This window comes from Rhinopithecus roxellana, chromosome 8, assembly GCF_007565055.1.
Source record: "Rhinopithecus roxellana isolate Shanxi Qingling chromosome 8, ASM756505v1, whole genome shotgun sequence".
Lineage (NCBI taxonomy): Eukaryota > Metazoa > Chordata > Mammalia > Primates > Cercopithecidae > Rhinopithecus > Rhinopithecus roxellana.
In genome coordinates, this window is record NC_044556.1 from 109143354 (window position 1) to 109159781 (window position 16428).

The following is a 16428-nucleotide window of genomic DNA, read 5'->3' on the forward strand; positions in this document are numbered from 1 at the left end:
GTGTGCACCACCATGCCCTGCTAATTTTTTGTATTTTTAGTAGAGACGGGGTTTTATCATACTGGCCGGTCTGATCTCGAACTCCTGACCTTGTAATCCGCCGGCCTCAGCCTCCCAAAGTCCTGGGATTACAGGCGTGAGCCACTGCACCTGGCCCACACTTTTTTTTTTTTTTTTTTCTTTGAGACACGATCACCCAGGCTGTTTTTTCTGGACCAGGATGAGCTCCTTGAAACAAGTGAGTCAGGGAGAAAAGTAAAGGGGTAAAATGTAGACCAGGAAAAATGGAGTGATAGACACTGGAGGAAAGGGAAAAGTCAAAAAGAATCTGTGAAAAAGGAGAACTCACAAATAGGAAAACATCCAAGATTGACTCTTCCAGTTGCCTGGAGCTTCTGTTACTCTAATAATACATTGTATTAACAAGCGTCTTCTGTGTGTTCAAAGTACTTTTCAGTGTGTCTCACGGCAGTTGCAGAGATCAAAGAAAGGAGCCAAGTGAAATTAGCTTGATTTCAGATATGAAAAGTAAGCAACTTGACAAGGTTCTTTAGAAAGGAAGGAATGGAGCCAACAGTAGGGACCCCAGGTCCTGAGTCAAGAGCCCCAGGTCCTGAGTAAAGAGCTGCTTGTTATCAAAAGCCTGGAGTAACACCACTGAAGGCTACTCTGCAGTGGCTTCTCTGTAAGCCACCTCCCTCCTCCCACCCTCCACTCCCTGTCAGTGGACGAGGTAATCTTAACCTCTCTTACCTAATACAGAACTCTTTTTCTTCTGTAGATTCTCTGTGGGAAAGAGATTCCTCGCTGGATCAATCGGCTTGCCTACTTCAGCTCCTGTATACCCTTTCTACAGAGTTGTCTCCCGAAGGAGTGGCTCACGCCCGCAGCCCTGCAGTCTAGTGTCAGCCAAGAGCTCCAGGATGAACTGGAGGAAGCAGAGGATGCTGCCGCATCCGCTTCCGTGGCAAGCACTGCAGCAGGCTCCAGACCCGGGCGCCACACTAAACTATAAATGTCTCCAAAGTCACACATTCAGAACTGTCTCTGGCAGTCGAATATCACTAGAGAAAAGTAAATAGAGAAGCATCCTTTGGATATTTTGTATGCAAAGATGGCTCTCCCCCAAATCCCAGTTTTTCAGCTCAGGATTATATTTGTAATCAAAAAAAAAAAAAATCACTTGCGCAGGAGGGAGAACTTTGTAAGAAGCTGCCCTCTGTTTTTTTTACCCACTCGTCAATCTGGATTTACTTCTTCTGTTTTATATAAGCTCTGTTAAGTTATGTTTACAGTATTTTGTATCGCTGTTTACAAATCTTGCATGGACTCCTGCCACGTGAAAGAGAAAATCTTCGTGTCTTCAAAAATTAGGCAGGTAATCTTTGTATACTTCTGACAATTGCCAGATCTATGGCATAAATAATAGGCACACAAAAAGGTACTTAAACAGTTATAGTCACCATCACCTGCTTAAGAATGGTCTTTTAGATTTGTGTTTGTTTTGTTAAAGTTGTTGGCACCAGGATGCAGAGAACCAGACTGGCCTGAGGTGAAGGAGCACACGGTCCAGTTCCTCTTCACACCCTCGTCCACTCTGAGTAGCTCATCTCCCCAGGTGCCCATGGAACACCTGCTTTCATCCCAAATATCCGTCCACCTAGGTGGGGTGATATGTTCTTACGTCTCTCTGACTTTGATGCCACTCATTCTATAGTTTAGATGTTTTTTATTCAAGATATTCTCGGTAGTAACTGACAACTGTGTTGCACATGCATTGGGGGAGGGGCTTCATTTTTATTTTAATACACATGTATTTCCTCCTTGCACAGGATTTTGATGGCATAGAAATACCCTAAGTGGTAGCCTTCCAAGTTAGCAGTGAGTTGACATTCAACTGCTTTTAACTATTCAGGCTACCTTTTATATTAAACCTTGAAAACTAGAATCTAAAGTCCACCCCAAAAAGGTAGTTGATATTTTATACTCTTTATGTACCATATCAGAAAGAGTATGTTGGCGTTTGTCATGGGAGTCATTTCACGTCATAATAGAATGCCTAGTCTCATTGACCAATCGTTAAAAAAATCATATTTGTGTCTTAAGATTCATATTTATATGTTCTCTCAAATGTATGTCTCTTACGTAACATACTCTAAGAATGAAATTGTCATCACAGATAAATCCTTGTTAGCAAGGAATCTGTCTGCTCCAGTCTACTCCTAGTTTGACCCTTGGATGTAACAACCAAGTCATTACATGTCAAATTCAATTTTTCTGCCTTAAGAATGAATGTCCTACGTAAAATATTGGATACAGTGTAAAATTATCCAAGGCAGTGACTTCAGCTTTATATATATATAATATAGTTTTAAAGTTATTGACATTTATTTAAACTTTTAGATTGGATTGTTTGCTATTGGTCTGTGTGAGGATACATAATCTTTCAGTAAACTATATTTTTAACTTTTCCATAAGCTGATTTTGATTCATTTTATTAATGTAAGCACACCCTGTTCATAGGGAAAATAAACCTTGGGTTGTAAGCATTGGCCTGAGGACAATGAAGCCACTTAACCTAATTTATACTTTCGACTGTTCTGTTTCCAGAGAGGCAAGCCCTTACAAATTACCCTTAGTTCTTTAGGGGGCAGAGCGCTTGTTTCAAGAGGTGTGACAGAAGAAAGGAATATATGAACGTCATGAGATGTCCATTTGGTTCAGGTCTAAAATTGAGATATGAGCAAAACACTAAGTCTCTAGCAGTGACTTTTTCACTAAAAAGAGTCCTATCCCCAAAACCCAGGTTAGTACAAAGCCTTGGATACAGTTTGCTTGTAATATTTTTAATAATGTGAGGAGTACAGTTTTTTTCTAATTCATTCAAGTACATATGATTGAAACCTGGGCTACTGACACACACAGTAGCCGTTAGACACTTCTTGGTGAATATCAACATCCCATCTGTGCTTAACCAGAATCCAGCGAGTCAGCACACAAGTGATTTTATTATTTTGTCGTATTTACTTTCATCTGCAGCATTTGGAGTTTAAAAATAATGTAAAGGGTTCTAGTAAAAATAGTGTCCTAAGGCCAATTACCATACTAACAATCAGCAGATACAATTCTGGACATGAGACTCCTTATAATCTAATTATACCTGAGGTTGAGAAATAAATGTCTTCCTTTAGAAAATCTCATTCAAGTCAGGTTCTTCTCTACAGTTCAAAATTGAGAATGGATTTAATTAACTAGCATTTAGCCAGCTTTTTCTTGCCCTTGGAGAAAAAGAATCATCTGAAACAGATCTCAACCTAATCTCTGTTAAGAAAAATCCTATATGAACAATCTGGTCATGAATATACATATGGTACGGAGTCTCTCTGTTGTAACCAGGTGGACATACTTCTCATGGTGGGGTGGACAGTAATACATGTTAGAGGGTCAGAAGCTTCTGGTTTCTGCTGTTTGTTTTAAACACGCTTGGGGTTTTTTTTTTTTTGACCCTTACAAGGGGAGCATCAGCTTTGGAAAGTGTAACTGTTGGAGTGTAGAAGGCAGTGGTGTATGATCTTAGCCTCTTCCTGATGCCTGAATCCAGCCAGCTGTTGCTCTGACCCACAGCAATAGAGCAAGTTACCCATCACCAGCATTTGTACAGAGCAGGGAATTCTGGTTTTAGTCCATTGGTAGCATTGTGTGTATGAGGAGATTCAACACCACAGACAGCTAGCTGCAGGACTCGATATCCATGGCTGCTTCCATCACAAAACGGGTAGAAACACATTCACTGCTTCAGGGTTCTAATCTGTGTGTCTCCTTATGACTCCATTTCTGTAAGATACTCTGTAACTTTGATATATGCTGTATTTTCTTTAAAAGATTTAGATTTTTGTTCAGCAAGCTAGCCATACAACCATTGAGAGCACAGCTCAGTTATTAGGCTTTCATTGTCTACTCTTTCAATACATGTACATCTTTACTGTTTGAAAGGTGTTACAGCTGTCGAAGAATCTTTATGGACCTGAAGATAATTTCTTGTGAAGTTGAATGCAAGTGTACTGTCATTCATAGTGTTTATATCAAAATACCAGGAATCTTCACTTTTGCTACCTTGATATAGCATTGGGCTATCATGTTACAACATTGAAATACATTGATTTATTAAAAAAATACTTTTATAAGAAATGTTTTATAGTGCTTTCTGACTTTCACATTACAACTGTTGTGTATTTGTGTTGGGTGAGGTGGGGAGGTGTATTTTTAAAACCCAAGGCTCCCATGTGCTTGGCAGGAGCATGACAGCCAGCCCCCTCCATCCTGTCTTCCTCTCACATGCACATGCACCTTGATTCACCTGCATTCCTCTTGTGCGCAAATCTGTGGGCCAGTGCCTTAGCTGTCAGAGAGCGTAGCCACACCTGCTCACAGGTAGGAGTGCCAGCCCTGGCTTCTGGGAAATGGAGGCAGAAGGGCAAGCTAGAATGGACTCCTTCCCCCAAGTGCAGGGGACAGACCTGCAGAGGAATACCCCCGACACATGCACACACACTCGCTTGTCTTGAAGCAGCAAAGCAAGCAGGAGCCTGAGTGAATGAGCTCATTTCCCACGGACCTGTCCTCCAATGCTTGGCACCTCCAACCTACCCCTTCCCCTTTCTCCTCCATTGACCTTTCTGCACACTGTGGAGTAATATTTTCCTCTACTAATTCAAAAATTTCTCTTGAATTAACTATTGTTAAATTAATGAATACCAGCCTTTTGTGACCCGTCAATGCCTGTCCACTCTGCTAAGCAAGAATGATCTATGTACAACTTACTTGTTCTGGCCTCCAGAACAATAGGCAAAGGGGAGCTCTTCCCCCAGGCTAACACAGGTTCCTAATAGACTCTCACAAGGAGGTTACAAATTCAAAGCTGGTAAAGCAACTTCGGGATCTTGCTTAGAGAAAGAATGCCAAGTATCTGGAGGACAGTGGTCTTTCGTTGTGTATTTTTCATTACCTGCTCCTGAAGTTCTCCTAATCACCCAGATATTGACCTTGTTCTATAATAACTTTGCAGAAGTCAATGCTAATAAAGATTAACAGCTTCTGGCTATACGTTCCAGGAATTAAATCAGTGGCAGACAGCTACTTACTTATGGAGTCAAAGCCCAGAGCATTGCTGAGGCCTCTCATACCTGCCCCTCAGTCATTCCTTCCTGTTAAAGCCAACAGGGGACGTAAAGAGTCTCCTCTCACCATACTCGGAGGCATTCATCCTCCTGAGTAGATGAGCCCCTCTATTCTGGAGCCCTGTCGTGATCTGGGAAGGCGTCACGGTCCCATGCTGGTGAGGACTGGTGTAGAATCCCCATCTTTGAGTGCCTCCCTGACACCTGACCCCTCCCTTAGGAACAGTTGCCTGGTTCTAAGCCACTGGCTACCAGACTGTTTCCTTCACACCCCAGATGTCTAGGTGATCTGTGGGATTTATACCTGGACAGCCTTCAGGTACATCTGAAGCCCCACCCATGAGGCTGTCTTCACAGCCTTGTAAATATGTAGACTCGGGAGTAAAGTTCCCAAAGCCACTACACCAGGCTCCTCAAAGTGGAGTGGAGTGAATGAGGCCTGCATTACTCCACTGGAAGAAGAAGATGCATTTGATAGGGAAGTGAAGAACCAATCAGACTAAGAAAAGCAATTTGGTCTACCTCACACTCTCAGTCTACGTGGCCAGTGCATATCCACTTCAGCGGGGCTGGGATTTTCAGATCAAAAAACCAGAAGATGTATGGGAGCCAGGCCACAAGACTCAGGCATAAACAAAGACTGAGGAAAACTCTCAAGCCTTCCTCTCCCTCTGCCAGGATCAGTGAGTAGGTGCCACAGAAATACCCTGGCATTACCCCCTGGCAAGCAGTTGATAATCCACAGAAGGTCACGTTGTGGGTTTTGATGACAAAACCAAAAAAAAAATGAAAATCTTTACCTCTGCTTTGTGCTTGGGCCCATGCTGAGTACTACACACATTATTTCATTTAATTCTCACAACAGCCTATGATATCATTCCTGCTTTACACAAAGACAGTTGCCCAAGACCACACAGATGGCGTAGGGAAGGCCCATATTTGAACTCAACCAATTCTAAAGCATCTCTTCTTTCCATGCGAGCACATACTTCTCTGAAATGACAAATCTGCCCACCCCAGGCCTACTAAATGAGAATCAGCATTTTAGCAAAATCCCCAGGTGATTCATGAGTACGTTCATGTTTAAGAAGCACTGCTGCATTTCATAAGACCCAGTTCTGCGTGGTTCCTGGATGAGTTAATGTCGGGCAACCTGAACATGTGAGTATCTGAAGGACCTGCTAGGTGACTCCCCTCCAAAATTCAGTATAGGTGCAGTAAGACTTCCTAGATTTTTACTGGGTTTGACTCAAGCTACATAAATTATTCCAGGACTACCCGCCCCAATAAACATGAACCATGAATTTGAACCCTCTGGTGTTTCTACAGGGAGGAGTTACCTAGAAGCCCCTGATCTATGCACTAAGGATTCAGGACTATTGTCCAACTGAGATCCAACCTCCTGTGAGAGACCACCAGGGCCAGGCGCTTCAGGCGGCCATCCTGTTCACTTGAGTCATCATGGAAAGCCCAAGCCCCCCAGGCCACCCATCTCCAGACTCATCCCCAACAACTCTCTACATGCCCTTATCTGGCCAGCACCCCTATTCATCCTTGCTGTCCCCCCTTTCCAATGTGCCCTCTGGAACTCTCAATCTGTGACAGGCAAATGACCCAGTAGACTCCATGTTTTCAAATGTTTCTTGACCTTTCTGCTTTACCCGAAACCTGGCTGTCCCTTGAGAATCTCTCTCCCTAAGTGTACCCTCCATCTCCCAATTGCTGCTTCTAAATAATTTCTCCTCTTCCCTTCAAAACCTCCAGCTCCAGTGAAACCTGTGCTAGCCAGTTCTATGAGCTACTCCCCTTCATTGTCCCTCTTCTTGCTCATACTGTCTTTCTCTCCAGCATTTCCTTGTCGTCACTCTGCACGTTCACATAGGTGATCTGTCCAGTACCCTAGCCCAGTGCTTCTTAACTGGGGCTCTGTCATTTGGGGCAGGACAATTCTTTGTGCTAGGCAATCCTCCACAATATGAGCCTTATGGCATCTCTGCACCCTCCCTGCACATTACCAGCCTTCTACCCCCTCCACAGTCTGCAACATCACGTGTCCTTGCGTACTCCCCATTTCATCCCCCAGGGGATCAGCAGTCCTGACCTCAGCTGAGAACCATTCAATGTCTTGATTTCATGTCAGCCATTCTTTGAAGCCTTCAACTTTTCATCACTAGTACATTCTTTTTTTTTTTTAGATGGAGTCTTGCTCTGTTGCCCAGGCTGGAGTGCAATGGCACGATCTCAGCTCACTGCAACCCCTACCTCCCAGGTTCAAGCGATTCCCCTGCCTCCGCCTCCCTAGTAGCTGGGATTACAGGCTCCCGCCACTATGCCCAGCTAATTTTTGTATTTTTAGTAGAGACAGGGTTTTACCGTGTTAGGCTGGTCTTGAACTCCTGACTTCAGATGATCCGCTGGCCTCGGCCTCCCAAAATGCTGACATTACAGGCGTGAGCCACTGTGCCCAGCCCATCACTAGTAACATTCTAAACCACTTCTAAAAATCTTAATTTTAAGCATCGCTAACCATGAACTTCCCAGCCCACACTAGTACCCTACATTCCAAGTCTTCGACTTACCAAGATCTCAAATCCATCAATCCTAACGTCACCTCCCTCCCATCTTCCTTTCTGTTTTCACTCAGCCTAAATTCCATGGCCAATAATTCAATCATTTCCTTCTCAGTACCCTCCAGTCCCATGCCCCTTTCTCCATTTTAATAGCCTGGCAAACCTGTGCTGTTCTGAGACCTCTCTGCATGAGACTGATGAGCTAAATGTTGAAGAAAAAGCCACACAACTAGGCTGACTGATTAGAGTTTACTGATCCTATCCACAAACCTCACAAGGGCACATGACACCAAGCCACAATGTACTACAGTCCCTTGTCAGCCTACTCTCCTGCTCTCCTGGATGACACTCATAGTTTCTGTCTTCACCTCTCCCACACCTTCCCCGGACATTTCGCTGAGAACCTCGCTTTACGCTTCAGTGAAAATACAGAGACAATTTAGGCAATCTCCCAGTCTACAAACTCACCTGAATTTGTGCCCATCTCTATAAATAAATAAATAATGCCTTGTGAAATATGTTTGCAAGAGAATGCATATGTTGGTTGGTTGGTTGGTTGATTTATTTATTTAAGAGGGAGTCTCACTCTGCCACCCAGTCTGGAGTGCAATGGTGCAATCTTGGCTCACTGCAACCTCCACCCCCTGGGTTCAAGCAATTCTCCTGCCTCAGCCTGACTCCCAGGTAGCTGGGATTACAGGCGCGTGTTACCACACCCAGCTAATTTCGTATTTTTAGTAGAGCAGGGTTTCACCATGTTGGCCAACCTGGTCTCGAACTCCTGACCTCAGGTGATCCGCCTGCCTCCGCCTCCCAAAGCACTGGGATTACAGGAATGGGCCACCGTGCCCAGCCAGTATATGTACAACTTAAAAAGTGATAAAATGAACACCTCCCTGAACAACCATTCGGTGTAAAAAATAGAGTATCAGCAACACATGCAGGCTTCCCCAACCGCTTCCTCTTCCCCCACTGGAAGGCTAACCACAATCCTAGTTTTTTGTAATCGTTCCTTTGTGCCTACATGTGCATCCCTGGACAATACTATATGATTTGGTTTTGCCTATTTTGAACTTTATAGAAATGGAATCATACATTTCAGTTTTTTAAATTTTTACATTATTTTTATAATCCATGCATATTATATCTATAGTTGTAGTTCATTCATTTTCACTGCTGTACAGGTTTTTGTTTGTTTTGAGACAGAGTTTCGCTCTCGTTGCCCAGGCTGGAGTGTAGTGGCATGACCTCAGCTCACTGCAACCTCCGCCTCCCAGGTTCAAGTGATTCTCCCATCTCAGCCTCCTGAGTAGCTGAGATTATAGGTGCACACTACCACACCTGGCTGATTTCTTTTAGTAGAGACGGGGTTTCACCATGTTGGTCAGGCTGGTCCTGAACTCCTGAACTCAGGTACTCCATCTGCCTCAGCCTCCCAAAGTGCTGGGATTACAGGTGTGAGCCACCGCGCCCAGTCTGTATAGTATTCTGTTGGATAAACACACCACAGTTTTATGTATACATTCTACCGCTAACAGATATTTGGACTATTGCCAGTTTTTATTGCTATCATGACCAGTGCTCCTATGAACATTATCATGCATAGCTCCTGCTGCAGATGTAATGATTTCTCTAGACATAGGATTGGTAGATTGTAAGGAAAGTGCATGTTTAATTTTATTAAAGCAGGAAAAAAGATATTACACTTTTATTAAGTGAAGTCTTACTCAGCCCTCTCTCCATCTTCTAACCAAACAGCTCCACAAGCTAGTTATTCTTTTCTAATGTCATATAATGAAATTCTAGAGCCTGGCCTTAAAAATGTTTTTTTATAATTAACTAAAAGAGTCAAAGAGATCAAAACTGGTGCCCAACTCCCACGCAGCCACTGGGAAAGATAACACTCAGCATCACAAAAGTAGTTCAAAGAATCTGATTAATTTGGTTAAGAACTTCCAAACAACACTGTCTTGTTCCATGAAGAGTGGATATGTATGTGAATATTCATCACTATTTCCAGCTCTGTTTGAGCAATAGAGCCTTGTTAGACTCCTACAACTCTAGGAAATAAATTAAATAGATAAATAAAAATATTTATGCAAATAACCACCATGCAAAAATAACCTCCAAAAGGAACCTCTGCCTGCTTGTCTTGATAATTTGCTGTCTTGGTTATAATGTTGTACATGACATCTTCATATTGCTAAAAGTTATACGTACTTGAAAGACAGATCAGGCCAGGCGCGGTGGCTTACGCCTGTAATCCCAGCACTTTGGAGGCTGAGGAGGATGGAACATGAGGTCAGCAGTTTGAGACCAGCCTGGCCAACATGGTGAAACCCTGTCTCTAACAAAAAATACAAAAAGAAAGTTAGCTGGGCATGGTAGCACACACCTGTAGTCCCAGCTACTCAAGAGGCTGAGGCTGGAGAATTGCCTGAACCCACAAGGCGGAGGTTGCAGTGAGCCGAGATCACGCCACTGTACTCCAGCCTGGGCAATAGAGTGAGACTCCAGCAAAAGAAAGAGAGAGAGAAAGAAAGAAAGAGAGAGAGAAAGAGAGAGAGAGAGAGAGAGAGAGAGAGAGAGAGAGAGAGAGAGAGAGAGAGAAAGGGAGGAAGGGAGGAAGGGAGGAAGGAAAGAGGGAAGAAGGGAAAGAAGGGAAGGGAGGGGAGGGAAGAGAGGGAAGGAAGGAAGGGAAGGAAGGAAGGAAGGGAAGGAAGAAAGGAAAAAGACAGGGAAGGAGGAAGGAAAGAAAAGATCAGAAGAGGACTGTGCACCTCTACATGCACAATGAAAAAATCAAAGCCCCTGACACCCTGCTAGATATATTATTTAAAAGATCATCTGATAATTCCTGCTTCATAGCAGCCATCAAAACTATTTTCCGAAGTGGCTGTAACACTTGACGGTCCTACCAGCCGAAAAATTTAGTCCCCATTACTCCATATCCTTGCCACTTGATGCTGACCAAGTCTTTAATGTTTGCCAATCTGGTAGGTATTCAATTGGCATCTAGCTGTGCTTCTGATTTACATTTTCCTGATTATTAATAAATTTTAAAGTCTTTATACGTTTCTAGGCATTTAAGTTTTCTTTTTCTGTGAAATGTTTATCTTATCTTTTGCCCATTTATTTATTTATTTATTTTTGAGACAGGATTACAGGCATGAGCCACCGCACCTGGCCTCATGTGATATTTAATTAAGAAAAAGTCTCGCCAAGACTGGAGTGCAGTGGTGCGATCTCGGCTCACTGCAGTCTCTGCCTCCCAGGTTCAAGCGATTCTCCTGCCTCAGCCTCCAGAGTAACTGGAACTACAGGTGCCCGCCACCATGCCCGGCTAATTTTTGTATTTTTAGTAGAGACAGGGTTTCACCATGTTGGCCAGGCTGGTCTCCAACTCCGGACCTCAAGTGATCCACCTTGCTTGAACCCAAAAGGCGGAGATGGCACCACTTCACTCCAGCCTGGGTGACAGAGTGAGACTCTGTCTCAAAAAAAAAAAAAAAAAAAAAAAACCTCATGTGCAGATTTTTGTGTGAACTCAAGTTTTCATCTCATTTGGGTAAATACCAAGGAGTATGATTGACAGATCGTATAGTAAAATTTAAACATAAATTTACCATATTAAACTAAACATGTTTTATAAGAAACTGCCAGAATGTCTTCCAAAGTAGCTATACCATTTTGCATTCCCAAAATGCAAAATCAATGAATGACAGTTCCTATTGCTCTGCAGGCTTGCCGGCATTTGGTGTTCTCAATGTTTTGGATTTTATTCATTCTAATAAGTGAGTAGTGGGTTTATTTGGCAATTCCTAAGGACATATGATACTGAGCATCTTTTTATACGCTTATTTGCCATCTGTTTATCTTCTTTAACAAGGTGTCTATTCAGATCTTTTGCCTACTTTTTAATTGGGCTGTTTGTTTTCCTGTTGAGTTTCAAGGGTTATTTGTATATTTTGGCACAAGTCCTTTATCAGATATGTGTTTTGCAAATATTTTCTCCAAGTCTGTGGTTGTAATTGACTTTTATAGACAGAGTTGTATCTAACAATCTTACTAAGCTGTCTTGTTAGTTCTAGTAGCATATCTGATATTCTTTGGAGTTTTCTACTTAGTTGTATCATCTGCAAATAATGACAATTCTGTTTCTCCCTCCCAAATCCATATAACTTTTAAAAAATTTTGTGCATGCCTTTGACCAAGACCTCCCCAAACAATGTTGATTTTTTTTTTTTTTTTTTTTTTTTTTTTGCAGAGGGCGGGGACAGTCTCCCTTGGTCGCCCAGGATGGAGTACAGTGGCACAATCCTGGTTGTTCACTGCAACCTCCCCCTCCCGGGTTCAAGCGATTCTCCTGCCTCAGCCTCCTCACTGGGATTACAAGCACGTACCACCACGCCCGGCTAATTCTTGTATTTTTAGTAGAGACGGGGTTTCACCATGTTGGCCAGTCTATTTGCGAACTCCTGATCTCAGGTGATCCGCCCTCCTTGGCCTCCCAAAGTGCTGGGATTACAGGCATGAGCCACCCCGCCCAGCCTACCTTGACCTTAAAAGGAATATTTTCAGCATTTCAAGTTTTTGTCAAATGTTGCCTCGTGTATTTTGAATTTCTGTTATTGGGTGCCTATACATTTATAATTATGTCTTCTTGATAAATTCACCATTTACTTATTATGAAAATCTTCTTTATCCTTGGTTATATTTCTTGTTGTTTTTTGTTTGAGAGGGAGTCTTGCTCTGTCACCCAGACTAGAGTACAGTGGCGTGATCTTGGCTCACTGCAACCTCTGAGGCCTGGGTTCAAGCGATTCTTCTGCCTCAGCCTCCTAAGTAGCTGGGATTACAGGCGTGCGCCACCACGCCTGGCTAATTTTTGCATTTTAGTAGAGACAGGGTTTCACCATGTTGTCTAGCCTGGTCTCAAACTCCTGACCTCAAGTGTTCTGCCCACCCTGGCCTCCCAAAGTGCTGGGATTGCAGGCGTGAGCCACCGCGCCCGGCTTATATTTCTTGTTCTGAACTCAACTTTGATATTTCTATACGACACTAACTTTCTTATGATTAGTGTTTTTTCAATTTTTTCCATTCTTTTATTTTTAATCTGTGTACGTCATTATATATAAAGTGGGTTTTTTTAATACAGCATATTTTGATCTTACATTTTTATTTCAATATAACAATCTCTGCTTTTTGGTTTTGCTTTTTGTTTTTTTTTTGTTTTGTTTTTTTTTTTTGAGATACAGTTTTACTCTGTCATCCAGGCTGACGTGCAGTGGTGTAATCTCGGCTCACTGCAACCTCTGCCTCCCAGGTTCAAGCAATTCTCATGCCTCAGCCTCCCAAGTAGCTGGGACTACAGGTGCGGTCCACTAGGCCCAGCTAATTTTTTGTATTTTTAGTAGAGACGTGGTTTCACCATGTTGCCCAGGCTGGTCTCAAACTCTTGACCTCAAGTGATCCACCCACCTCAGCCTCCCAAAGTGCTGGGATTACAGGCATGAGCCACTGTGCCTGGCCCAATCTCTGCCTTTTAGTTAGAGTTCTTAGACATTTACATTGAATGCAATTATCAATATGATTGAATCTAACTCACCAACTCACTATTTTTTTCCAATTTTTCCTATATGTTTTTTGTTTCTCTTTTCTTGCCTTCTGTTAGATTTAGTATGTTGTAGAATTCTATTATGTCTACTTTATTGGTGATATATCTTTGTTGGGTTTTAATGGTTGCTTACAGTTTACAGTATGCATGTCTAGTTCACCGCCATTCAAATATTTTACTATTAATATTTCATGTGTATTGTTAGAACCTTAAAACGGTGCACTTCAATTTCCTCTCCCATGCATAGTGTAATTGTCGTCGTATATTTTGCTTCTACTTACGTTATAAACCACACAATGGTTTATTGTGTGGGGATTTTTGTTTTGGGGATGGCTTGCTTGGCAGCGTGCTTAGAAGCTGCCACTGTGTCAGAGTTGCCTTTCCCTTCCCCACTTTGCTGCTTCAGAAAAGGGCATTTTGGGAGCAAGGAACAGCCTGAAGTTTATCATCATCTTAGATCACTGGTGTGCAGGACGAATGGTCTGCAATTCACACAATATGAAAGTCAATACGTGTCTAAGAATGAGAAAACAAATTGAAAGAAATTTCTGGAGTCTCATTCAGGTTCTCTTGTTTTGTTTGGAGACAGGGTCAGGGTCTCACGCCCTCACCCACGCTGGAGTGCAGGGGCACAGTCACAGCTCACTGCAGCCTTGACTTCCCAGGCTCAGAGGTGATTCTCCCACCTCAGCCTCCTAAGTAGCTGGGACTACACGTGTGTGCCACCACACCCAGCTAACTTTTTTTTTTTTTTGGAGAGGTGAAGTTTTACCATGTTGCCCAGGCTGGTCTTGAACTCCTGGGCTCAAGCAATCCACCCACCTCAGCCTCCCAAAGTGCTGGGACTATAGGCACGAGCCAACATGCCCAGCCCTTTGTTTTTAGGACCTCTTTAAGCAGTTTACCAGAAATGTGCACATGGAAAGGCTTCCTGATGGCCACCTGGCTTCTCTTCCCCACCTGGAACTCTAGGGCCCTGGCCAGTGAGGGCCCTGGAGCTCACACTTCATTAGCTTCATGGAGAACCCCATTTACTGGTGTCATAGAAGACAGGAAATTTCTGATACAGTCCCAGTCCTGACAGGTGAACAAGTACACTTCCCCTCTGTGAATGTGAGTTTCCTGCTACGTTGCTGGTCCCCACAGTGGCTTTCTACTGGTTCTGCCTAGAGGTGCCCAGGCAGCTTGCAGACTTTTGGCACAGCCTTGGAAAAAGGCCTGCTTGGCCCAGGAGGTGGGCCTGGGAGACGGAGGAGAATTAGCCAGTGGTCCACTGAGGCTATTCCCCTACAATTCTTATCCCTTCCAAAATGTTCCCCAAACTGTATCCCTAAGAATCATCTGGGAAGCTTCTTAAAACACAGGTTCCAATAGGCATTATCTCCCCAAGAGTCTGAGTCAATAGGCCTGGAGGGAGCCCAGGAATATGCTTTTCTTGGAAACGGGGGCTTGGTCCATCTCCCAGGCTGCTAGAGTGCAATGGAATGATCATAGCTCACTATAACCTCAACCTGCTTGACTCAAGCAGTCTTCCTAACTCAGCCTCCTGAGTGGCTGAGACCACAAGTGTGCACCACCATGCCCAGCTAATTATTATTATTTTTTAAGGCATAGTCTCACTGTTGCTCAGGCTGATCTCAAACTTGGCCTCAAGTAATCCTCCTGTCTCCGCCTCCCAAAGTGGTGGGATTACGAGCCACCAGGCCAGGCTAAGCAACTCCCTGGGTGCTTCTGACTCAGATACCTGCCACCCATGCTTAAAGGAACATAAGGAAGGCTGGAGAGGGAGGGGAGTTGTGTTAGCAGACGGGGGAAGCTTCTTCCCAGACCATCTACATCTCCCTGTTTGGTTCTTTCATTTCAAATTATCTGGTAAAGCTGTGCGAGCCTCAAAGGATGGAAAACAAGATTTGCTGAGAACCTTTCCCACCTTGACATCATCTCACACAAACCTCACTCAGAAGTGAAAATAACTGGCCTTGGGTAAGGCAAAGAGCCTAGAGATGAACTCAAGTCTTACTTCGAAACCTGTGGTCTTTTTCACGTCTCGGGTACCTTGTAAGAAACAGAAAACATGTTTACTGAGCACTTCTGTGAGCCAGGTCTCTCATGTACATTTTTTTCATGTAGTCCTCGTACTAGTCTATATAGATATCATTATCCATATTTCAGAGATGCAGAATTGAGGCTCGGAGTGACTGAATCACTCCTCCACAGTCAAACCGCTCACAAGCGGCAAGAATTGGAATTCTCTCAAACCCCAACCTTACTCCGCTGTTCCTGGACTGGGAAGTTGACCTTCTCTCCAGGCCAGGGGAAGAGATCGGTGTTGCTAGGCCATTAATGCTAATCCCATTCCCCCTGCTGTGTCTGGTTTAGAGGTGAGTGTGTTCTGGCCACCCACTGAGGCATGGGTGGAGTCCACTAGAGGGACTCTCAGAGAGGTTTCCCGAGAAGACTGGGGCCAGGCGCAGCGGCTCATGCCTGTAATCCCAGCACTTTGGGAGGCCGAGGCAGGTGGATTGCTTGAGGCCAGGAGTTCAAGACCAGCCTGGCCAACATAGTGAAACCTCATCTCTACCAAAAATACAGAAAAAAAAAAAAAAAGTGCTAAAAATAGTAAGTGCTGGCATGGATGTGAAGATAATGGAACCCTTGTTCACTGTTGGTGGGAATGTAAAAGGGTCCAGCTGCTGTGGAAAACAGTATGACGATTTCTCAAAAAATTAAACCAAGAATTACCATATGACCCAGCAGTTCCTCAAAGCAGGGCCTCCAAGAGATATTTGTCTACCCATGTTCATAGCAGCATTATCCACAATAGCCACAAGGTAGAAGCACCCACCCAAATGTCCATTGAAGAAGGAATGGACCGGCCGGGAGTGGTGGCTCAATGCCTGTCATCCCAGCACTCTGGGAGGCCGAGGCAGGTGGATCACCTAAGGCCAGGAGTTTGAGACCAGCCTGCCCAACATGGTGAAATCCTGTCTGTACTAAAAATATAAAAATTAACTGGGCACGGTGGTGTGCACCTGTAATCCCAGCTACTTGGGAGGCTAAGGCA

General features: G+C 43.8%; 1 protein-coding gene across 2 annotated transcripts in view; it reads left to right on the top strand.

Moving 5' to 3' along the window:
* Positions 1 to 4188, top strand: part of DESI2 (desumoylating isopeptidase 2) — a 64251-nt gene extending 60063 nt beyond the window's left edge. For both annotated transcript variants that reach the window (XM_010353281.2, XM_010353282.2), the window contains one exon: positions 782 to 4188. In XM_010353281.2, the coding sequence (XP_010351583.1) occupies positions 782 to 1015 (234 nt within the window). In that variant the 3' untranslated portion in view covers positions 1016 to 4188. The remainder of the gene's footprint in view (positions 1 to 781) is intronic.
* The last annotated feature ends 12240 nt before the right edge of the window (positions 4189 to 16428 follow it).